The following is a 16,800-nucleotide window of genomic DNA, read 5'->3' as shown; positions in this document are numbered from 1 at the left end:
CCTGCTGAAAAGAATATAATACAAAGATGTTCTATTTCTTTTGGGGCTTACGTGACGATTCATCATAAGCAGGAAAGAATTACACTGGGGGATTTTTTGGTTCTTAAGTACGTGCTTACATGCATTTTATATATATTTTAGCTGTAGTAGTTGAATGTAGTCTATGTCTACTCCATTTTACGTGAAAAGGTCCATTCTTCTGCTGTTTCCTTTTGGTGACTCTTCCATCCCAGCAGACTACTCAGTAGAGTATGTGTGGCTGCTTTTGAGCATGCAGTGCAAAAGTTACATTTTGTATCAAAATATCCTTGCATCCTCCATGCTCTTATAAAAAGAGGGGTTTTATCTCAGTCAGTAATACAGTACCCAAGTCAGTAGCTCAGTAGTTCAGTAGGAATAACGTGCCTAATGGTTGCTGAGGTTCGAAATAACTTTAAGGGGCATTATATATCATTATAACACGGTGATATAGTGAAGCTTAATAGGCACTACAACATCCTTTTGTTTTCATGTTTCCCTGAACACTCAGTTCTGTGACAGGTGGTCGAGAAAAGCTATTCCTGTGTAAATTTACCCAATTATATTTGTGTAGCAGCCCTGAAAAAGCATTAATATATTAACCATTAAAAGTAGCTGACAGTCTTTGGAGAAATGTTTTAGTGTGTCTATGTGAATAGGGGGTTTCACTGATGTTATTTTTTAGATAAATTGTAAATATTACATTTAATTAGTGCATGCAAATGTGACAAAATATACATTTGACATTGCATATTCAACATATTCTATTTTATTATATTCTACTAATGTTTTCACAACAGCACTGAGGCAGAGGAAGGAAATTAATTTTTAGGTGAGCATTTTGTAAGCATTGGCGATGCAAAAAGTTTAGATAGTTTTATTGAAAAGCAATAGTTTCAAATATGAAATACAAAATTGTCTTTGCTAATCTTTACTGCTTATCTCTAACATGTATTCATATAATGGGAGTTTCCAGCGTGAATAAATACAGAGTATACAATGGAAGGCAGCGATTCAAACAAGAAATAAGGATGTTTAGCTTAGGGATTAAAAATGGAAATGTTATTATTGAGAGTCCATGCTTCTGAAATTTTCTGATGTTTTTTGTAGCCCAGAAACCTATGGGCTCTTTCAGATTAATCAAAACTTTCTTTATTCATATTTTGTGGTTGTAGGCTTTGGCTCCAAATTCAGCCTACCTATTCATCCAAGATTTGGAAGACATTTCTGTAGAATGTATTATAGCTACAGAGACTCAAACAGAGTCAACTCATAATATAAAAGAGCCTCTTTGCCAGTTCTGAATTGGGTGGGCAAGAAAATAAATAAAAATAAAATAGTGCCTTGAGGCTGGAAAACATTTTTAATATTTTTTTAAAAACTTTTAAATAAGTGTATCTCCAGGGTAAATAGACTGCTATGGAATCTATTACTCAGAGGCAATTTCACTTTATTATATGTTTTAACCTTGTCTTTGCCAGTCCTGAACCTTTGGTATATAATGAAAATGTCTACCATGAGTATAAATATATTTTATATAGTAGCTGCCATAGCAACAATGTTGAAAATACCACATAAAATGAAATGGTAAGATTTATGAGGATATTAAACTAAGTTGTATAGAATAGGCAAGTTGTTTACAATAGATGAAAAGAAATTATCTATTGCATAAAGAGCAAATGTGGTTTTCAAAGGACAGTTGAAGCACCTGCATGTAGTTGAGCTGTCTTTGAATTTACTCAGCAGTGTCTTCCTGACATGGTCACTTGTTACACTCATCATGCAAGCAATCATCCTTTTGTATTTAAGGAGCACTTGGACACCAAAAAACATATTTGTATCTGGCCCTTCGTCTTTTTTCAGTTCATTACCTATTCACACTCATCATTAGTAATAAAGTAAATAGTAGTAACTTCTACTTTGAGTTTTCTCAAATCTCCAAGCCCCAAATATAATTTTCTGAGGTTATTGCCATTCACTGCAGGGGTACAATGAGTTGCTCTGACGTGGTCGCCCTGCTCCTGGAACAGGGAGTATGTGCAGAGACACTTGGCTTCACGGGCGCAGCTTGGGTCCAGCCGGGCTGAGCCATCGCTGCAGTCGCTGCAGGCAGAGTCAGTGGCAGCGCCGTTATTTCGGAAAAGTCAAGGAAAAAGCAGCAACAGCAGCAACACGAACAGGGGGATGCAGAAGAGGCAGAGACAGCTGCAGCAGCAGCTGCTGCCTGGCAAGAGCGCGAGGAGAAGGGAAGCAGCAAGAACAGCAGTAGGTGCAGGATGGGATGAAGGGGAGAAAAAGGTCTCAGTTAAAGCCCTAGACTGGAGACATTGAGAAGTTAAGGCAGCAGAACCCTTCCTGGCTTTTGCTAGGTGTCCTTGGCTGGTCTCCATCCCAGGGCTGCCTTCTGCTGCAACCACGCCTGTTGCATGGCCTGTGAACGGTTTCTTTAGGTGAATGTACCACGGTTTGGGAAGCCCTGGTCTAGTTGCCTGTGAGAGTGCAAGAGATGAGTTGTATGGCCCTGTGAAAATGGAGGGATCTTCACTAACTTAGAAACACAGTCCCTGGGGAACATCATCGTCAGAAACTGAAGTATTTGTGAGGTGTGCGTGCTTCCAGAGGTAGGCAACAGGTGATTAGGACATTTTCAGGATTGCAGTTCCAGACCTGGGTTCCCAGGGCATGTTTTGTCTCATTTAGCTGTGTCCACCTTACAGATAAGCACGTAATGAGGAATCCCACACCTCATTTCTGCCTGAAACACTGAATGCATTTCTGCAGGATTTTAGGTACTACTCTGAAAGCCAAGCATTGGAGTGTTGGGCACTGGAACACAAAGTTTCTGGATGCTAAAGCCCTTCTTATTGAAACAGACTTTAAGAAATGTCTCTGTGGTAACACAAGCCTTCTGTAACAGAATCAGAAATTTAATGAAAAAAAAGATTGTGTTGGGGTGGTTTTTTTCCTAACCTGCACTAATTCTCAGTCTAGCACCTATGAAAACTTAAGAATCTTTTAAATAAATTGAACGCTACTTTTGAAAGATTATCTGCTGTCCCTTTCAGTGTGCGGCAATAGACCGCCGCACATTGAGGAGGAGGAGGACTGCAGGTGGGGTGATGTCATGTGTCTGCTTCTGGGCTACAAGATTTTACTCTGTTCGTTACCAATAATCTGTCATAAAGTTCTAATTAGTAGTTGCTGTGCCCTTAATGTAACCTGGAGGAGTCACTGTAGACATTAGAGATAACAATGCAAAGTATTGATGACTGTCCTGGATAAATCAATGACTCAGTAGAAAACATTTTGTTGATTTTTCTATTTGGTAGGTATTCAGGGGATACTGCTGTCACCCTGCAGCCAGCTCCTTCCCAGCTGGCCTTACAAGTGGATGAGCATAATTAATTTCAAAATCAGTCAGCAGATTATACTGGACAACATTTTCTCCAGAAAGAAACATTAAATAAGAGAAATCTTTGGACCACCTCAAGTCTTTCCACTCCATTATCTCAGCAGATTTACAGATTTCTTTGTTTTGCATCTCACATCCCCCGGCAGTGATGGTATTTTGCCTGATACATTAACAGATGCTGATGAGTGTAACAGTTTGCTGAAAGCTGAACAGAAAATCTCATGCTGAGCTGGTGGGAGAGCCCCGATCTTGCAGCTGTAGAAGAAGAAAGAGGCATGATTTACAGAAGAATAAGACGGTGGCACATTTCAGACACCAGAACAGTAGTACAATTCAGTGCAGAATTGTGATGGTGACGTGTTTTTCAGCCTGTCATCTGCCTTCATGTATTGTTTATTTTCATTGCGGTTTAGGAGATTCATGTCTTGTATACTGTTGCGTATATCTAGAATACAGGACTATGTACTTCTACATGCCTCAGTAATTGTGCCTGCTTGGCAAAAAAGCCATAAAGGTGAATGGATGTTCACACATGGGGATTCTTTCTGAGTTGGGCAGTTCTTCTTGGCCTTCCTAGGTACTCCGAGAACGTGTCCTGAAAATTTGCTTCCATTCCAAAAACGCCTTTGTTTTGTGTGTGTGTAATACAGCCATTTTTTCCACAATTATCTTCCTTAAAAATGAACTCTATGGTATTTGATTCTTCTGAAATCACCTTTCCTTCAGTATGCGCTGGATGATGCACTGTATCTATGGTCATGTTTGTATTGCCTGGTAGTATTACAACACGAAGGTATATCATGTAGCTAAATGGAGCTCCTTGCTTATGTATTAGAAGAAACACCAGGTGCTTTTTAGAATTTTGAAAGAATTTATCATCAGTGTGAGCACCAAGTAACTCAGGTGTAATACATGGATAATCCTTTTCTTTCTTGGAAAAACACTAAAGACATAAAGACACTCTGTCAGTATTAGGTCATACGCAGGGGTCTCCTTTGCATATGAAACAAACAGCATCTCCAGCATGAAACTGGTCAGGAGACAAATTATGTGACCAAAAATCTAACAGAAAAATAATAATAAAGTTGATAGAATATATCATAGTATTGATCTGAAGTAATACATTTTAATATATTTTCTTTTAGGAGAAACCACTGACCAAATCTCTGCAACGAGGAGAAGACCCCCAGTTTGATCAAGTAAGACACTTGAAATTATGTTATTTCCATTCCTCAGGCTGTAAGACAAATACTTGGAGGGCAGTCTAGTGGCCTTATACTATTGTTGAATACTGCAAAAGCAGTATCTCTCAATGTACTTTAGTAGAATGATGAGTGCTTTGCCTAACCATTCTTGTTTTTAAATTAGGAGGATTTTTCCACTGTTTTCAAGCTCAGTATTTTTTTGCCATAGAACTTTGTGCTTTTTACAATGTATTAGGCACATGTATTATTTCCTGGCTGTTTCCCCTGATGGAGGTTTCGAAGCAAACTTTGTATTTTTCCAGAATATCTGGTTTTTGAAACAGGCACATGGCCCCCAATCTTTCTTTTACGGGGTTTCTCTTATGGTTAACATGAGGGCCTTTAGAATCATTGTTATTGCTGTCAGCCTCATTGCAGTTTTGTCTCTGTAGCTGTGACCCAGCATGACTTAAATGTATGCTGCACTTGACATAGGCTGAGCCAACCTGTTGTATTTAAAATTAAGCATAAATTCAGTTGTCAGGATAAATGCCTATATATGACAAGGTAAATAATAATTAGAGAAAAACAGTTGGCAGGGAAAAAGAATTAAAAACTAAAATAGAATTTATATCATTAATTAGATTCATTTAATAAAACAATAAAATTGTAATTAATAAAATGAAATGTATATCTAGCATTAGATTAGTAAATTGATTATGTAAGTGACGTGGGACAAGTATAAAAATAAAACCAACAGCAATATACGCATTTTTTAATGATGGTATAAGAGAATTAATTTTTGTCAGCAGTCTGTTTCTTAAAAAAAAAAAGCATCTAGAAAAAATTCCTGCATAAGTAACCTGTTTTGAAATAAAGAAAGATAGGTGCTAAAGATTTTAAGTTGCATAAAGGATGACAAAACTCACAAAACTCACTCACAACAAAGAGGAGGGATAAACGCAAGGTGTATCATAAGCAACAAAGTTATTTGCTGCTCTGCCATTCCTGCCTCAGCTGTCGTTGCTGTCGCCATTGCTGCTAACTCCATGGCTGCCCACACCACTGTGCTGCCAGCGGTGCCAGAAATACAGGACAGAAAGACATAGCAGAAGCAGCAGCAGCAGCAACAACTCTGAAAGCAGCTGTGGCTAATGCCATAAGCTGCAGGTACCATATTGATTAACTTAACTTTGGGAGAGGAGATAGGTATGGGTAGGACTTCAGAACCTCGGAGGAATTTAACACATTTATTGTGTTTTCTGGGACATTAGATACATTGCACCAGAAGCAAAGATGCCTTGTGAGACCCCACTGGTGTTCACAAAGGCTCACTTCATAATATTAGCTTGACAAAGTGATGCTCTCTAGGTTATTCTGTAGCTGCTTTTTGGGGAGAGGTAGCCTGCTTAGAGGGCTGTTCAGAGCAGGAGGCGAACGGTAGGACTTCCGAGTTGCACTGGGGAGCTCCCTGTCTGCCTCGCTGACCACAGAGAGAGCCCACAAGGGAGCCAGCTAAAGGAGGCTGCTTTGTGAGTGCTCCCTAGCTCCCTAATGACATTTTTTGTGGTATTCTGACCTTAATTTTATATATATATATTTTCCTTCCTGTGGGAAGAGTGTCACACATAAATGGGAAAGAAAAACAAATTAAGCCACCCATATGCAAACCTTGTGATACTGTTCTGCAGTATATTAAACAAACACATAATGGGTGGCCATGATTTGATTAAATATTCATGGTTAAGCAAATTGTGGCTCTTTACAAGGAAGAATTAGAAGACTTATGCTTCTCCTAGTTATTTGTAAGTATCAGAAAATTGAACAATTAAGTCAAGATCAATTAATGAGAACAGCAAATGCTTCCTAGAGTGAAACAACCATGTATTTCCTACTGCAGCAATTTACTCTGAATGTTGGAGGGGGGAAAGACAGACAAAAAACAAAGGCAAATTTTGATATACACAACACTTGTATATATTTCTAACTGCATATCTAGAGTCCTACCTATGTGTAAAATTGATAGAAAAATATAGAGCTGAGAATGCCTTAGGCGTCCTGTCAGAAAACCTTGTTTTCAGTTCTGTGAAATTTTCCAAACAAACTATTCAGATTGAAATCTTCAGACTACCTGTCTGCCTCAGCCTGAGTTGTTGGGAATGTTTCCCTTTTCAGGTTTCACATTGTTTTCTGCATGAACAGCACGATCATTTTGAGATGTTCTAGTGCTCCTGGGATTGATGTATGCCTGTGATTGGGAGATGGAACCTGAAATGTACCTGGCTGATGAGCCTGTTTTCAAGAACATGGTTCATACTTACAGAAATCATTTTAGTTTGGCTAAATTGTAGATAGATTGTCATTCAAAAATTTGTAATACACAGTAGAGATTTGGTAGAACTCAGCTAGAGTAGAGACAGGAAGATAGAGGAAAAAGTCTTTCTTTACTTGGCATGCTTCACTCAGTAGATTAGGCCAGTACATGTCAGTGTCATAAAGCTGTTTTGCAAATGATAACATGTCAGTATTACAAAGTTGTCATGAAAATATGGATAATTTTGCTGATATTAAAAATGAAGGTGTGGTCTACCTGGAAAACTCTGAAGATCATGATTCCACATGATACTGAAATCCAAGTAAGAGAGCCTGTGCTTTTAAGTCAAACCATTTAAGTTTTATTTTTTAAGTTAACTCAAATATTTAAAGAGTCTATGGGATGAAGGAAGACCAGGTTGATAATCCCTTGCTTCTCCCTTTCAGGTAAGGTGTGGAAAGCTTTGGTATTTATTCCTGGAACACATAAAGTTATCTAGCAAAAACAGGAAAAGCCACACATGACATTCCTGACATTTTTACTACAGAAATGAAGGAGGAAAAGAGGGAGAATCCCCATTAACAAACATTTTCAAGGGGTGTCTAATAATTTTGACTTTCAATTTTAAGGCATCGAAAAGGACACACTGTCAAAGGAACCTAATTTTCTTTTTTTGACTTTATCAAAATTATCTCTGTTCAATTTGAGTGAAATTGATAGGTGATGCTGAACTGACCAGGTCACTAGTCACTTTAAAATATCTGAGCTGTATCTTCTAACTGTAAAGTAAAAAGCAGCAAAAGTAAGGCATGACCTGATTTAAAATTTGCCTTTTGCAAGGCAGCTTCAAAGGTGGAAAAAAACAGCCAAAAAAACCCCTTTGTAGTAACGTACAATGAGCAGAATGGAACTTTAGATACCCAGAGTAATCAGCATCAAGTTTAACATTGAAACCCCCGAACCATTTAAAACAATTCTGAAAGCATTGCTTACTTCCTCTAAACAGCTTTATCTCTGGCTCTCTGAGAGCCAGCATTTTTCCTGCCCGTTCTCAAACACCATTTTAGGAATGCTAGTTGTGATGGTGGTGACGGATCCAGCGTCTAGGGACCTGACTGTGCACAGGCAGAGCTGTTTCTCTCCGTATGGATGTAGTGTCAGTGTCTCCTGTTAGGCAGACAGTATTGTCCTATGGGCTCTGTCTGGCTGCCAGTTGCATCACCCTCCTCAAACTCATAACAGTATCTTGAGCAATGTATGAAGTAATCTTACTTATCCTGACTTGCAGAATGTCTCACCATTAACCTAACAAACTGGATTCCTCACACTGACTGTATTTTCCTTTTTAGGTGTGCATGCATGTAAAGAAAATATATACAGGAAATGATGTAGTTTTTACACATGGTTTTAAATATCTTTATAGTATATTTAAAATCATGTTTTAAAAGTTCTTGATTAGACAACTCTAGTTGCCTATTGGCAAAGAGCATTATTGCTCCAGCATTAGCATGCTCTGTGTCCCCAATTACAGAAATGTTATTAAACATAGTACTACTGAACTATGACTTAAACTTCCTATTACAGGAAATCATAAAGTTGCAGTACATGAAAAGATCAAAAGGCTTATCCTCACCCAAGGAAACATTTTTATTAGTCTTTTCTCAGCCCCTACTGAAGTATCTTCTGTTCTTACCACAGTATATAAATGTTCTGGGAACTGAAAACACTGGAGGCAGAAAAAGGGCACTGTGTAATCTTGGACCAACCTGCAGACATTTTTCCATATGAAAATACAAAATTAATGTAATGTTTTGGCCATGGAAGTGAAAACTTAATAGCAAGACTTAGTTTTCATATGAAACTGTCTATATGAGGTGCCTGTTGCAAGAGTTTCAGCATAAACTGCACAAAAATTTGTGCTCATTTTAATTATACTAGTCTCTTCTAAGAAGTGCACTAGGTTGGAGAATACAGATTGGAAAGCAAAAACATTTAATGTTTTATATACTTTTAGGAGACGAAAACAAAAAATAGGTTGAGCTAAAAAAGGAAAATAAAAATCTAATAATAAAAAATGTGGAAAATACAAATATAAACAAATAACACACTAAGCAACATACTAATGATTGTATCCCTTTTTCATAACAGGCTAAACGTGGTAAATGACATGCTGATAATTATTCCCATCTAATGTTATATTTATTAGATGTAGTAAGGGAATAATGGTATCATCATCATTGCAGTAGCACTGCAGTTGGCCCCTTTTGTGTTTTCCCTTCCCCTGTGTTTTACGCATTGTCCTTCTTCACCAGCAGAAGGGCACATGATAGAGGAAATATAAGAAATGGTGGTGATGGGGTCATAGACCAACCGTTGGCTCCTGATCAGAGGTTTAGGTTGAAGCAGTGTGTAAAGAAGTAAATCTGAAGGCAAAATTAAAGGTAACACGTTCAGAATTGAACTTGCTGCACACTAGAAATAAATGGGTTTTCATGTAAACTGTTATTCTGGCAGTAAAATAGCTGTGTACATTCCTAATGTATAAGCAAGCTAGGTGAAATTACCCATCTACAAAATTATGGTATAAAAAAATCCTGTTTCTTTACTCACAAAACCAAGGCCATAAATGAGTGAGTCCAACTTAATAGTTACCAGTTTCAGCAGTTCCCAGGGACATTTAATTTCATAGCACTGTCCAAAAAAATGTTTAGAACAGAGATGTGAATGAAAGGAGATCTACAGAAACACAACTGCACTATTTGCTCCTAATGTTTCATTTTACAGATTTTTCAATTAGAGTTGACTTATCTAGAAATCTGTCATTAGCAGAAAGAAAATATTTTGTCTCAAAGGGTCCAACAGAACTAGAGCATGTAGCTGCTTTGATTAGAGCTTAGTGCAGTTCACCTTTCCACCTTCCCCCTGCCCCAGTCTAGAGTATTTGGAATAGGAATTGTTAACTTTATCTCCCTATTTTCATATATTGCATGTGAAATCCCAGTCTTACTGTGGTCCATGAGAGTTTTGCTGTTGATTTCAAGGAGCAAGGATTTCATTGCAGCTGTTACTTTCCCTGAATCTGTATTGTTTGTAGTTATGGGGCTTTGTTATAGACATGCATGAAGTGGAAAAAAAGGCTGAATGAAGGGAAGACATTATTGCATGGCTATGGGTATCCTAAATATAGCTAAGACAATGTTTATCGAATTCTGCTTTCAGTAGCATTGATAGAAAGTGTAAAATCTCACTCCTAATGTCCATTATTTGGAATCTACACATTAACAATTTGAAGACAGAATATGCAGACACTGTGCAAATAATGGATTTACAAAAAATAAACCGACACTATGCAAAAATGAAGTACTGCAATTCTGCATTATTAAAATGGCAATAAAATGCACATTTAACATACATACCGACATATATGGTATATGAAAAAAATGCAGAGCCAATAAGTTAATGATACTGTTGGAAATTGAATGCATTTTTTAATATATTTGCTGTTAAAGCACATAGAAATTTGTATGTGACATAAAAAAAATAATCAGCATCTATCTGCTGTTAGTGGAAACTTTTCTTATATTTGTATTTTGACAATATAGCAAGACTTTTATGAAAGTATATAAATTGTAGCAAACTATCTGGGCAGAATTTAATTAAATTTACTCTTACATATTAGTCCAAAATAAATATTAAGCATTTACATAAAATATATTTAATGCTCTGTGAACACAAGTTTTAAACAGCTCCCTACTTGTGCAGCTTTCTTATCCTTCAGCTATACAGTAGGTAGTTCATTTATGATGGAAGAACATGATCATTTATGCAACAAGGACATATTTGTACATCTCTGCACTCCCTTTCAGGAGCAGCACAGAGCTAGAATTCATCTCACTCCTGGACTTACTTCCAGTAAATGAAAGGGCTGAGTAACCAACGCGCTGGCTAGACTTCCCTCCTTTCCTGTTCCCTGAGAGCCAGGTCTTTGCCCAGTCCACCCTTCCTTCCTGTCTTAAAAGTGCAATGACAGAAAGATTTTAAAAAAAGCTATATTGACCTTTTTATCCCTACTAAAGACACACACTGTAAATTCAGCAGAGAAAGTATGGCTTGAGGAGATTTAACAGGAATCACTTTGACTTTTTGTGGTGAGTGAAATTGTGTAGCTGGGATTTAGAGAACAGCGTTGATACACGTCAGTGAACGTGCAGGAAGAGCTGTTTGAAATAACTTTTCACTTACAGTTACATATTGTGATCTCTTAAAAGATATTTACGTCTATTCTAGCCTTCCCCGGCAAACCCTTTTTCACTGCATCTCATATTTAACAACCGGCATTATGCCAGCTTCAGAAGAACTTTTGGAAAACAACAGAGAAGTGATTGAAATGTCTAAGCGCCCTGAGTTGGTAGTGAATAGTTTGCACTGACACTAGGTGATTCATGCCTTCTAAGTATTTACCTGAAGTCTTACGCTTGAAGGCTTTGGTATAATTGAGCCAGGGCTGCTGTAGTAATTCTTCATGAAAGGTCTCCTGTCACTGCTGCAAGCAGTGCCTTCATACCATCTTCCACAGCAACTTGTTTCATATTTCAGGTAATAAACCACATTGGAAACACTGGATTGAAACCTTTCCTAAAATAGTACTTTTATAGGAACTTTTATTTTTACAGGGGCAGTTGTTATAGCTTTCTAATGTTCTATGTTTAATTTTAGGCCATAATTCCTGAATCCAATCAAAACAATAATACTTTATCCTCAAAGTGTCTCATTAACTTTAGACCACAACATCACTGTCAATTAGTTAAATTCTGAGGCTGAAAACCTGCAAAAGAGATCGGAGTTACTGGTCTAAACTAACTGTCATCCACAAAAGTTGTCATTTAAGGCTTTAGTAACATTTGGGAATTTTATGTAAGGTGCTCAGTCTCCCAGTTTTGCTCATCTTAGTCACAGACTTCACACAAGCTTGGTCTTACAGAAGACATTACACAAGGCATTAAACGTGCTGGTTTAAGTTTAAGCAGATGGATAAACCTGGCAGAGTTAATGACAATAATCAATGTATTTGACACGAAGTACATACTTCAGCACTTTGCTCCTGCTACTCAGCTTCACAGGATCAAGCCCTCTGTGATCTTGAGGTGGTGACAAATCTCCACATCAGTAATTTATTCCTATTTTAAATAGTTGTTTTCTGTTTTCCTAGAATGTACACAAATGCTGTAGCTGTGAACATTCAGTTGCAATACATATATAATCCTCTTGTATAATAATGGGTTTTTTTTTCACCCTAGCTTTTGATCTTTTCATGTTTTGCAGCTTTATGGTTTCCTGTAATAGGAAGTTTAAGTCATAGTTCAGTAGTAACATGTTCAGTGACATTTCTGTAATTGGTGACACAGTTTATACTAAATGATCAGTAATCTTCTTTTCCAATATGCCACTAGAGCTCTTTAATCATGAACTTTTAAGGAATAATTTTAAACTATGTTTTACTTACTTGTGCACACAAAGACATGGGAAACTGTAAATATTTTCCTACATATAAAAGAGAAGTCTAAGTTATCGGGTTTGTCAGCCTAATAGTAAGATGGATGCATCTGCACGTTGAGTTGGTTAAGATCATTGCAGAGCTTGTGGGGTTTGTCAATACATTCTGAGCTTCAGGAGAGGCATCCAGCAGTCAGATACAACCCATGAGACAGTACCTCTAGTTCATCGCTTTTTCTTTCCTTATAATGTGCTCTAACTCAAATCAACATTATGTAACAAATAAAAATCAGCCCCTTGAAGAACTAGTTCATTTTCTGGTGTGTTGTAGGATGTGATACACAATTTTAATGCATTTTAGTATCATAAATGGAAAGACACCATCGACATACAGCCCATCATTGTATTTCTGCTTATGTTTCAACAGGAAATCCAGAATATTAAGTCGCTGCTTATACCATGGATCTTGAAAATGAGATGAAAACAAGAAAGAACATGCCTAACCATTGAATTTGTATTTTTTTTTAAGGAGGAGGGGAAACTTGAACACCAGTTGATATGTTGATTTGTTGTGTTTTCCCCACAGGTAATAAGCTCAATGAGCTCACTTTCAGAATATTGTCTACCCTCTATCCTGCGCACTTTGTTTGATTGGTATAAAAGACAGAATGGCATAGAAGATGAATCTCATGAGTACAGACCAAGAACCAGTACTAAATCCAAAAGGTATGATTTTGAATATGCATGCATACATTATTGACAGGTTCTAAGGTAAAATATATTACATTTTGCCAATCAGCTTTGGTGAGGTTACAGTTATTTGCAAGTTGTTGTCATCTTTTTCTGCTTGTTCCTGGAACTCTTCTCTCAGCTTCTAGATGGATGGAGTAATTGAGTCTTTAAAATTATGCTCCTGATAGTTCAAACACTGTTTCTTACTGCTGTTTTGGAAGCTGTAATGTCATTTAAGTATTGGTTTGTATAAACTGTGTCTGTCTTCTTTACTCATGTGAGCAGGCTATAATTCTGTGACACTTTGAAGGATTTTTTTTTTATACAGCATTCTGCTTAGTCATAGAAATTTCACATGCATCTATCCTCAATCCAAAAACTTGTGAATCAGTCAAAGAGCTTTAGCAACATTGACTTAGCTCTTAAGACAAACAAGCGAACAAAAATAAAGACCCCAAACAAATATACTGATCTCTTATGACATATCAGTAGTTCCTCAGTGATAAGGCAACACATTGGTCTTTGTTTGTATTGAGGTCTGACGATTTGGTACAGGTATATTCTTCAAACTTACTGGTTTTCTGAATACTTTGGTACTACATTTACACACGTTAATGAAGCAGCAGGAGAATCGACACTGGCAGACCTGGTGTTTGGAAATGCATAGGCAATTCTTCACATTAGGATTACGTTATAATCCAGTAATTACTGAAGGCAATAGTTGCTGGAATGAAGGGGTAGGAGCTAGTTTTAGAATATCAAGGTAGACATGGACCTGAATCAGACTCTTCCAGACTCTTTATGTACTGACAATAGGAAGTAGGCAATATGAAGGCATGATTCATCAATTAGATGTCTGCTTTTGCATGAGATGAATCCTTGCCTTGAAGTGCCTCTTTCTCTCAACTTGTTAGAGGACCACCTGCTCATAAATAGATGTCTTCAGGAACTCCATGCAAAATCTAGTTGAAAGTCAGCTTAGCAGTCAACCAAGGCCACTCTGTCAATTCATAGTGTTACAGAAAGAACGTATAACCAGTCCTTTCTCCAGTTAATGTGAAACCAAGAAAACCAAAATACAAATAATTTATTTCATCCCTCATCAAGCAGAACTCTTAAGTGCATGCTTTATTATAGGCACATAAGTACAATTGAAATAACTAAAGTTCTAATGTTTATAAGAATTGTGCTGAATTTATGCAAACAAAGATCTCACTGAAATCAGTGGTAACTGCTTCAAACAGACTCCAGAACTGTCCCTTTAATGTCTAATTTTTAAAAAGTATTGTATATTTCATGTTAACTTTTCAGTACAGTTTGAAACTGTGATCAGGTGATCCAAATGGATATTTTTTGTATTTGTATTGCAAGCTACTCACCTCAGACATTTATTCCTCTGTGTTGTTCTGCACAAGGAATGCGTTTGAATGTTTGACAAGTGATGACAAAGTTAAAAAAATAACACTGAACAGTTTTAAAAAGAGAATGTAGTTTGGTTATGAATTCTCCATCGGTACTTGTGCAGCATTTTTCAAAATCCATCACAAGTCTAAATATGAATTTGGTAGCACAAAATAATTTATGTTTGTCTCCAAAGTGTAATTGAGAACTGTCTAAATGGTGCCATCAGCAACGAAATTGAAATGAAAACCATTTGTTAGAATATAGAATCCAAAAGTTTACATGGTTTTGTTTTGGTTTTTTTCTTCAGAAAGTTTTGTGTTGATCTTAAACTGGAAAAAAAGAGGGAGGAAATGGAGAGCGACATTTAACTATTTGAAAGAAGGTGAAAGTAACAAGTTAGATTTGGTCTATTTATCTCAGATTTTATAGAGCATATGAGTGCATTACTTTCTGAAATGCTGGACTGCAGTTTAAAAAGTAGAACACAATCCCCTGTTATCTGTATTTGTGTAAATGAGAAAGACATATAATATGAATTACGACACATCTCCTAAATATTGTGTTTCCTGTTTTGATTTTGCAGTGATGAACAGCAGAGGGATTATTTAATGGAGAGAAGAGATCTGGCTATTGATTTTATTTTTTCTTTAGTATTAATAGAAGTTTTGAAACAGGTATGGAGTTCTTAAATTATTAATTAACTAATAAATGATGGAAATTACCAATACAACCTAATTTTAGGATTCTTCTTTCTATTTCCGTCTTTAAGAGTCTAATAAAAACATGAGATACACCCTGCATGCTTGTTTATTGCTGTCTTTCTTGCACCTGTAGGATATGTAGTATTCTGTGCTCATATAGACTTTGCTTTGCCAAATCTTTGGAGCTAAAGTATTTCTCTTAATACTAAATAAACTTTAAATGGCTGGCTCATTTCAGCTGCTTTGTTAGCTAGATGCTGTGTCAGCTGATACCATATTTGTGTAGGGAGATACCCAGGAGTAATACAAGCACTAAGGTATGCAGCTTGAAGTGTAATATATGTGTAACGGTTATGTTTTACTTTGTGTTTTCAGATTCCACTTCATCCTGTAATAGACAGTTTGGTACATGATGTTATTAACTTGGCTTTCAAGCACTTTAAATACAAAGAAGGGTAAGGCTCATTTTCACACAAAAATTCTATTAAAAAAATTATTTGCTGAATTTTTGAATTGTAGTGGTTTAAGCAGGATGCTTTCTCAGCCAAGAATTCTTTCTTGTCTCTTGCTAGGTACCTTGGTCCTAACACTGGAAATATGCACATTGTTGCAGATTTGTATGCAGAAGTAATAGGTGTTCTAGCTCAAGCAAAGTAAGTAAAATTGAATACCATATATAATGGAAATCTGAGAAGTTTTACTTGCTTAGCATATGAATGTTCTGATTTTCTCGCTTTCTTAAAAGATAGTGTAGGAATAAATCATTTCAGCTCACTGGCCCTCTGTTCATCCAAGTGTTCTAGAGCGTAGAACTCTAGGGAATCACAGACTTTCTGCATCTAGCCCAGTGACACCAAATAAATTCAACTAGACTACAGCAGCATTATTTTTCTTATCTCAGTGATGACGACTGTGGAAAGCCCAAAGGGCTGAAGAGAGCTATTTTAATTAATCTTTTTTCTATATGCTATTTTTTCTCTAGCTGGGCAAACCTAAAAATGGCTATACTCCAACATAGCAACATTTTAAATTTTTTTGCAGTTATTTCCGTTTAGAACTTAATGCAACTGCTTCTGAATCCTTCATCCTGCACTTCTTAGCGCAGATGGCACAGTAAAGACAGAAAACACTTTGTTGAGTCCGGTCTTAAATTTTGAATCTGGAAGCAGACAGATTCAGAAGCTCATGTACCCTATATAATGTCTCATATGCCTATCACACAAACTAAGCAGAAGAGTGAAATTTACTGCCCCAACGTGGATCTGTGTCAGTGATCTCTGTCTCCTGACTTCTTGGTGTTACTGAGAGCGAGTCTGCTCTAAAAGACCAATCAACTTAACCAAACTCATTTTTTTAGCTTGATGTAGGCAAACCAGTTTGAGTTACTGAAAATCATATGACTTTCACAGATGTCAGCTAAGGCCTTACCTGGGCTTCTAAATTGGCTGGGTCAAAGGCAAAAGGGGAAGTGACATCTGGATCCGAAGCTTGAAGTTGACTGTCAAAGACAAAACATACCTGTTCTCCATAAATACTGTTTTT

General features: G+C 36.9%; 1 protein-coding gene across 1 annotated transcript in view; it reads left to right on the top strand.

Annotated features, from left to right (window-relative positions):
- Positions 1-16,800, top strand: part of FRY (furry homolog (Drosophila)) — a 153,591-nt gene that overhangs the window by 18,514 nt on the left and 118,277 nt on the right. The window contains exons 3-7 of the mRNA XM_009327862.1: positions 4,576-4,629; positions 13,008-13,147; positions 15,141-15,231; positions 15,634-15,713; positions 15,831-15,911. Of these exons, the coding sequence (XP_009326137.1) occupies positions 4,576-4,629; positions 13,008-13,147; positions 15,141-15,231; positions 15,634-15,713; positions 15,831-15,911 (446 nt within the window). The remainder of the gene's footprint in view (positions 1-4,575; positions 4,630-13,007; positions 13,148-15,140; positions 15,232-15,633; positions 15,714-15,830; positions 15,912-16,800) is intronic.

Source organism: Pygoscelis adeliae, unplaced genomic scaffold, assembly GCF_000699105.1.
Source record: "Pygoscelis adeliae isolate BGI_AS28 unplaced genomic scaffold, ASM69910v1 Scaffold14, whole genome shotgun sequence".
Classification (NCBI taxonomy): Eukaryota; Metazoa; Chordata; class Aves; order Sphenisciformes; family Spheniscidae; genus Pygoscelis; species Pygoscelis adeliae.
This window is presented reverse-complemented; position numbering and strand designations above follow the sequence as displayed.